General features: G+C 29.7%; 1 protein-coding gene across 1 annotated transcript; it reads right to left on the bottom strand.

The window, feature by feature from the left end:
• Positions 1-2,995: 2,995 nt before the first annotated feature.
• LOC115721930 (caffeic acid 3-O-methyltransferase) lies at positions 2,996-7,439 on the bottom strand. Its single transcript, XM_030651036.2, has 4 exons — positions 6,935-7,439; positions 5,890-6,200; positions 5,421-5,485; positions 2,996-3,492 (listed from the first exon to the last, which is right to left on the bottom strand). The coding sequence occupies exons 1-4, from the start codon at positions 7,321-7,323 to the stop codon at positions 3,190-3,192; spliced, it is 1,068 nt and encodes a 355-aa protein (XP_030506896.2). The 5' UTR covers positions 7,324-7,439; the 3' UTR covers positions 2,996-3,189.
• Positions 7,440-8,903: the final 1,464 nt, after the last annotated feature.

Genomic DNA, 8,903 nt, shown 5'->3' on the forward strand with positions numbered 1-8,903 from the left:
ATCTAAAGATAAGTTATTCTTGCCTTATTGGCGCCCTTCGAGAACTCGGTTTTGGTTTTGGTGTCGCATCATATGGTGTCTAACACAACTTGAGGTGGTGACTAGCGCTAGCACAAGGTGTCATAATATCACTATTGGTGTAAATGTAATAAAGTATCGAGTTTACATATTATCATGTTACTTTATGGTGGTGTTAGACATCACTAACACTTTGTAGCAATGCAATATTATGTTCTCATACGTGTTAGTTACCTTAGTTTACTGACCGAAATCTAAGACTTGTTAAAGAGTACAAAACTGCATTAAGCAGAAGCCAAGAACCACAACAAGACACAAAGGTTCCTACTGTCGAATTCTTTACAAAACCAAATCATCAATTTTAAATAACCTTTTTTGAACTCTTTTGTTAAAGTGTTTACTTATTCTTTGTTGTTATGCTGCATTTCGTACTTGTGACTCATTGCATAGCTGATTCAATGATTATTGTAATAATTCTTGATTTTTATCCTAATCGTAGAATTCACATGTATGGATTGCAATATTAACCTCAACTGGTGGCTTGGCCTCTGAGCCAAATGCTAGTAAAAATAGTATGTTCTTTTATGGTTTTTTCAATTGTTTGATGGGCCCATAATATTTTTCTTCGATCTATCTTCTTTTGGCCACGTCAAACTTCCTCTTGATAACATCCTTGATTGTCTTATTTACTGCTTCTATTTGGCCATTTGCCTGCGGACGGACAACTGTTGAGAAACTCTTTATAATCTTGTTCCTCTCATGGAATTCAGTGAATAGATCACTATCAAATTGAGTTCTAGTATTTGATAGTATGTTCATGGGAATTCCAAACCGACAAATTATGTTGTTTAACACAAAGTTTAAAAATTTCTTTGAATTGATTGATACGAGAGGTTGGATTCTGTCCAATTTGTGAAAAAGTCAACAACTACAACTGCATATTTAACCCTTCCTCGTCCAATATGTAAATGAGTCGATGAGGTCGGTTCCCCATATCACGAACAGAAAAGGAGAAGTTATCATTCCTAATTCTGTAGATGACACCCAAGGTATGTAAAAACCTTTGATATTTATCACATTTTTTCACAAACTCATGCGTGTCTTTATTTAACTATAACGAACAGTGTCATGAATTTTTTTTTTCTTAAAATGAATATTTAGGCATATATTTTTGGAGGCAGAGTTTAAAAAAGAGGTTGTAATTAGCACTATAAGACATTATTAACATTTGTAATGTATCATAAAGTTTCTTAAGTTTTTCTTAGAAAAAAAATCTTAACTTTGTCACTATAAATTAAATTAAATTATTTTGAATAATCTATTAGGTTAATAATGGTAGTGGTCTCCAAGAAACAAGAGTCATTTTATTCTCATCTTCTCCCATCAAGAGAGAAAATTAGAGAACTTAAATCTTGTATTTTTGGAAGATCATTACTGAAAATCACAATAAAGGTCATCTCTACAAGATGGATTAAGATCATCAGTATTTATGGATTAAGGTACGCTTTTGCTATTTGTGTTCTTCTCTTCGAATCAACAAATGTATTCTTTAGATTTATGTTTATGCGCTTATAATAATATGGATATTTGATCAAGATTTCAACTGTTGAAGGTATTATGAATTGGATTAAAAAGAACATGTTAAATAAGTTCCAAAAAGGCGTTCATTGGGCTGTTTGTGCTCCCCTTGTGTATAGCATTTGGATTGTGTTAAATTAGACCTCCCCTGGACTACTTATTAATATAGTTTTACAGAAGAGAGAAGAAAATACAAATAAAGAGGCTCGTGACTTTACCCACTCACCAGACACAACAACTTGACAAGTTGTGTAACCGAATTTCTGTTTTGCAACAGAAAACAGAAATTCAGTTACACATCTTTTGACCTAATCTACGAATATAAAAGGGGGACTAGAGTCTTACCAATCTCTCAGTTGAGAGATACCAGAAGCCAGAAGCCCAGATCTGAGAGTTTAGCTCTCAAAGTTGTAGATCCAAGTGTTCATGCAAAGAGAAAAGAAAAGAGAGTTAGTGAGATAGTGAGAAACCAAAAGAAAAACACAGAAAAGAAAGATTGAGTGAATATCAGAAATAAAGTCGAGTTTGTGACTTGGATTTCTCACCTGATTGTAATATTCTTCTCCAATAGTGCAGATCCTGAGAAACGTCTTCAAGGCGAGCTCGTAAAGAGGATGTACCCCTGATTTAGGGCGAACCTCTATAAACTCTATGTTCTCTCTCTCTCTCTCTCTCTCTCTCTCTCTCTCTCTCTCTCTCTCTCTCTCTCTATTTTCTCTCTTTATTGTTTGTGTGTGTTGATATGTGTGTATGTGTGTTTATGGTGTTGATTGATCATGGATTCTGGGTAAGATCGATCTGTAGATCGAGGAAGATCTCTGGTTCTAGGGTTTGAGAACCAGAGAGAAAGAGAGAGAGTTTGAGAAACTCTCGAAGGTTCGAATGAATGAAATGAGCTAGGGTTAGCTCGGTTTGGTTTTGGTTTTGTTCAAAGCAGAACGACAAATCGTTTTGGTTAAACGATTTGTCGTGTGGGAAGAAACGACCAATTTTCTTTGTCGTTTGGATCATTTCTCAAAGTGAATTTTCTGGGACAATTTTGTCCCTGTCGTTTTGATTAATTACTTGAGTTGGTGTAGGGCATTCTTGGAATTTCAACAAGAAATCCTACAGATTGTTAGGAATTTGGCTTTTTGGAAGAGCAAAATTTGGCTTATTGCTCTTGTGTGATGTTTATATCTCAGCTTTGTATTTTTGATTGAGCAATATTTACACTAGTTAGTAGTACTTACCCTAAACTTGTTATCCTTACCTATTTTTTCCATACTTTTAATTTTGTTTTTGACTTTTTCTCATAAAATTTATTATATATTTTGAAAAAACTATATTTTTGCACAAAAGCATATATAAACCTATAAAATTTGTTATTTTCTTGCTAATTAATTTCTACTAATCCATCTTTTTATTTTGATAGCATAAAAACTTTTTTTTTTTTATTCACAACATCAACACAAGTGGCAATATTAATGGCAATAGTACTACTACTAATAATAATAATAAAAAAAGAAAATATCTTATTATTATTGCATTTATTTTTGTTTATTTATTTTAAAGCAATAAATATTTATATATAAAAGATGAATATTATTATTATTAGTTAGTGGTCTTGAGAAACTCCATGATATAGGAATTGAAAGCAATGCAATGGATTTTGAAGGCTTTAAAGCCAGCTTCCATGGCCAATTGTTCATACTCCTTTTGTGTTCTCTCTTTGCCATTGAGATTAACCATCATGAGGATATCATAATGGAAACTATTCTTAGTGGAGGGGCTGGAATCTGGTGCAGCAGGAACAATCAACTCTTCTACAATCACTTTTCCATCATCATCCAATGCATCATAGCAATTCTTTAACAATTTCAAGCACTCTTCATCACTCCAATCATGGCAAATCCGCTATATATATATATATGTATATAAAACAAATGTGAGATTTTTTGTGTAGGTAAAAAGTAAAAGATAGACAAAAAATGTATATACATATTGAAACATTCTACTAATGGGTCATCACTTTTGTACTTACTAGAAGAGATTTTTGTTTTTTTATTTTTTTTTGAATTTTTAGCACTTAGAGAAATTATAATTAGAATTTTCTTATATCATGAGTATGAGTGTGTGCATTGTAGTTATAGTAGATATTATATTTGTTTTTGAAAAATTTATAGAACAATTCATATTGTCGAAAAAAAGGTTCAAACATTCAGTTCAACGTGCTCGTACAAAATAAAAAATAAATATACGTGCAACTGAATTTTAAACTTAATTTTTGATATTGGAAATTATTAAAAAAAAATTAAAACAGATAAAATATCTACTATAATTATAATGTCAAACCGTATATTAAGAAAAATAAATTATAATTTCTTAAAATACAAAATATATTTCGATAATAACAAAAATAATGTTCATATATATAAATTTATATCTATTCTATATAAAGTGTGCCTATATAACAGAATTCTTGGTTTATGAGAAATTCATGAATGACTTTTTATTTATATTAAAAATAAAATAGTTTATTATTAAAAATAAAATGGTAATTATGAGAAATTCATGGGTCACTTTAATCAAATAGGGTTCATATATTGAATTATTTTTTATTAATGGGATTAATCAATATATGAACAATAATTTGAATTAATCTTATAATCTTAACTTTTTAATTCAATTAATAATTATTTGTCACGTAATTATTAAGTGTTTTCCCTTTAATATTTCTTTTGTTGATGATGTTAATTTATTCATATTTTGATTTCTACAATTTTTGTGTTCAGACCATTAAAATAGTGTTCTACTAGGGGATCTAACAAGTTTCATCCCTTCGCTAATGACCTCTAAGAGTTCAAATTCCAGTATTGTATAAATCTTCAATTTGTTCTATTTTTTATATTAACTGAAATTTTGCTACTTTTTTTTTAATTACAACTTTATTGTTTATATCTTATTAGGATCAGACATTCATAGAAATTAGGGTTTCTTTGAAATATACAATTAATGAGCATTACTTTTTGATCATAGTGTGTTTTCCATGGCTGAAAAACCTCAATAATCTCTATCATTTGATATCAAATAAAGTAAAATTATCATGATGTATACATTATGGTTATTTAATGAGTAATTAGTGTGTTGAAATTATGAAGTTGATATTTAGAATTGTTTATAATTGGATTGTTTCTTTGTCAAAATTAATATTAAGTATATTTATATGTTTATAAGTTTATCTATTTTCTCTTAGAGCAATCATGCTCATATAGCAAAAAAAATCGTTCTCATATAGACATGTTATTTTCATTTTGTAATTTAGATCTTCTTAGTCATTATTTAGTTCACTTAAACCTTTTCCGATTATGGTAACTGAAATTTTGTTTCTTTTAGGTACTTCATTACAAAGATCTGTATTACATGTATTATTTATTTTTGACTATGAGGAGGTGGATTTCTTTATTGGGAGCTTGACAAATTATTGTTCATATATTGAATAATTATTTTTGATTAATGGGATTCATGTGTATATATATATAATTGTGTATATTGAATTCTTTATTCAAATAATTATTTTTGATTTTTATACGTGATTATTTATTGTTCATATATCTAGATACCTATTTGATTAAAGTTAAGATTATCAGATTAATTAATTTGTGATTTCTTCCTATACGCATAATAATAATCTCATCTAAAAACTAATAATATTTTTTCTTTAATTTTTAATTTTATCACTTTTAAATAACATAGAAAAAAACAGCATAAAATTTAATATACGTGCGTCGCACGTAACTTTTTGCTAGTATATATATATCTTTTGAAAGATTGTATGCATGTACCTTCATGAAAATTGCATCTCCTTTTGGTACACTTACAAACATGTCTCCGCTAACATGCTCTACACCTATGATATATTTATATATATAACAATAATATTAATAATACATATTAAAATAAATAAATTAATTTAATCCCGAATCATAATTATTATTATTATTTAATTGTACTTCTTAAATTTTTCACATATCACTTTTTTCGAAAGAGTTAAGGCAAGTTGAGAAGTTGGCATTTATTTTACACTCTCGAACTATTATTATTAAAGAATTGTACACTTGTGCTAAATTATTATTGAATAGAGACAAGTTGTCCTTGCTTCAAACGAATGTTACCATTATCAAATATAGTTGTAATAATTTATAAGAATTTAAAACAAGGGAAAAAAATTCAAAATTTACCATGCATATATATACATATATTCTATTTTTATTTTTAATTTTTAAAGTGCGAGACTCTTATGATTGTGCGTACCAGGCAATGGAGGTGCATGTTGGATGACATGATGCAAATCGAAGTTAATGCCTTTAATAGAAGGGTACTTAGCAATAATCATGCTAAGAGTAGCTCCAGTACCACCACCAACATCGACAATCGAGTTAAGACCCTTGAAACCATTGTAAGTTTCGAGGATATTTTTCATGATAATGGTGGAGAGGGTAGACATTGCTCTGTTGACAATCTTATTCAACCTTTGATCTCTTTGAGTGTATTCAAATATTGGCATTCCATGTGCTTTGTTGAAAGGTATTCCTCCATCAAGTACTGCATCTTTCATGTGGTACCTAATACATATTACCAAACATAACAATTATTATTATTGTAATAAATATTAATGACTCTAAAAACTCTATATGATATTAATTTTATGGTTAGTTATGTTTCTCTTTTTTCATAGTAAAATATATAAAAATACTACTTATATATAAATATATATTAATAATAAAAAGAGTAAATTGTGATATATGAAAATTTCTTTTTTAAATCCGTGTTCTATTAGCAGTTTGTTATTTCCATTTAAATTTGACTTTTATTAGCCAAGTTGTATTGTCCAAGTGTGTACAGTTGATTGTCTACGTAGACATAGTATACACATGTCATATTTTTATTATTTCACGTAAATAAATATTTTAAAAAATAAAATTTAAGTAAATTAGATTAAAATAAATAATACAAAAATTAAAAGAATTGTTTTTTCTTTATTTTTCTTTTGTACTATTTTTTTTTCAATTTTTTGTTTCTTCAAACTATTAACACCACCGAGCCGGCCACCACCTCCTATGATCACCACCACTGAAACCACCACATACCGTTGCAAAAGAAGATGGCTAAAATAAATGTAATTTTAAATTTATATTATTTTTGTTGACAAAAAAAAATTAAGTTCAATTTTCCAATTAAAATGTATTTTGTTGAATGGTATGCATTCTAAATAAGCTTAATTATACATTAATATATAAATCAATTCAATAGGAAAATGAAAATAATAATAATAAAAAAAGGGTATGTAGGTACGTACCAACAGTCTATAATAACCTTATCTTGATCCATGTGACACAAAGGAGCAATGGACAATCCACCTTCATTCTTGGTTAAGAATTTGCTAAGTGGAGTCATTCCATAGAGCCTTTCCCCATCACGAATCGAGTAAGTGAGCACGTTGTAGCTCGCCAGTAATCTCAGCATCCGGTCCAACATCACCGGGGCGTTAGGGTTCTTTGTCGGAAGTTGTGCTACAATGTTGGAAGGTGAAAGGAACGCGCCAGGACCCGCCATAACTATGATCTCCAAGAGGCCTAGCTCCAACGCGGTTTTGAGAACCATAGGCAGTACTGTAGCACTAGCTAATTTCATCGCAAAAAGGTAATTGGCTTCTAATTCCTCAGACATTTGGGTTGGTGTAGTCATCTTCAATTGTCTTTGTAATTTAGCTAGGTTTAGCTAAATATGTACATATATATAGTTAGTTGTTACCTAACTATTTTTCTTAGCTACTGACATCATCTAGTTATTAGTTTAATTTAGCTATTTAAATTATTTCCATTCATAATTATTATAGTTGATTTTTTTTATTCAATTACCGTTTTAGGGTTTAATATAAGAGAATTATTCCATATACTGTTTTTTTAACTTTTTTTTTTCAAATTTACGGTTTGAGTTTCTAAAGTGTGGTTGCAGCGCTAGTTGCAATAGGGGTTTCTATACGATTTTTTGTTGCAATTTAGGTTGCAGCGCTAGTTACAATATGAGTTTCTATGTCAAATTCCGTAAAAATGTAAAAAAAAAAATATTTTGAAGTGTAAAAATAAAAATGACCCTTTAATATTTTATTTTTCCGTATTAATTTTTAATAAATTATCAGTTTTATTATGTATCTTATTAATTATTGTTTTTTATTTGTTTGTTCTGTTATTATTCTATATAGGTTATAATTTAGGAGTGCATTTTCTATTTTTCCATTTTTTTTTTTGGGAAATCAACAGTGTTTTTCATTACTCCAAAAGACTTTTTACAATCCATTCAACACCTTTTATAAAATAAGGTCTGATCTTTTCCTTCTAGTAATTACATTTGGTTACAATTCATTAAACCATGTAGTATCTCCTATAGAAACCTTCCTAGGCCATACACTTTGTATCCTAGTTTTACAAATATTTTTAATCCTCTGTACAATAGACTTCGGGTCTTCCTTTGTCTGCAGCCACAATACATTGTTCCTTGCTCTCCAAATAAGGTAAAGTAGAGCTGCACAAGCAGCAGTATATACCTGTCTTCGGAAAGCAGAGATGGATCTCTTCTCTATGACTCGCACCAGATCAGTTAAGTTAGCTGCTGGGGATCTTCCATCCCAACCAACTCTTAACTTAATTTAGACATTCAATAGAGAAAGGGCATAGAAAAAATAGATGCTCACAAGTTTCTGCACTCCCTAAACAGAGCAAACATGAGGGATCAGTTGCAATTTGAAATCTGAGCAAACGGTCTCTGATTTTCAATCTATTTTGGATAGCAAGCCAAAACACAAAACTGTGTTTGGGAGTATTTAGCCGATTCCAAACTTCCTTGCTCCAGTTGACCCTATTTACCGTAGGACACAGCCACTTATAGCCATCTGCTACTTTATATTTCGTTTGAGTGAATGTGATAGGGTCAACTAAGTTCAGCAACGTACCTTTTAGAGCTACGATCTTCCTCCAATACCAGCTGCCTGTTTGGGAAATCTCATAGCTCCACCAATCCTTGCCTTTGATGTATACACTATGTATACACTATTTTTCCATTTTTACGTTCATTTTGGTCTGTTTAGTATTAAAGTGGACTGTAAGGGTTCGTTTGGTATGTCGTATTACACCGTATTGTATTGTACTATAGTATTATATTGAATTGTATTTTATGCAATATTTTTAGGTAAAACTATATGTAGTATTAACTTTTATGGGCACCTAAATATATAATATGTTAGTATAAATTAAAATTTAACTTAGTAT

The sequence above is a fragment of the Cannabis sativa genome, chromosome 9, assembly GCF_029168945.1.
Source record: "Cannabis sativa cultivar Pink pepper isolate KNU-18-1 chromosome 9, ASM2916894v1, whole genome shotgun sequence".
NCBI classification, from domain to species: domain Eukaryota; kingdom Viridiplantae; phylum Streptophyta; class Magnoliopsida; order Rosales; family Cannabaceae; genus Cannabis; species Cannabis sativa.

What these genes read in the sequence shown, in the direction of transcription:
- LOC115721930 (XM_030651036.2), bottom strand. Translation starts at nt 7,323, where the DNA reads ATGACTACACCAACCCAAATGTCTGAGGAATTAGAAGCCAATTACCTT. An exon ending in ACATGCACCTCCATTGCCTG is followed by an intron (nt 5,486 to 5,889) that starts GTACGCACAATC and finishes AATATATCATAG; the next exon opens with GTGTAGAGCATGTTAGCGGA. An exon ending in GAGATGCAATTTTCATGAAG is followed by an intron (nt 3,493 to 5,420) that starts GTACATGCATAC and finishes ATATATATATAG; the next exon opens with CGGATTTGCCATGATTGGAG.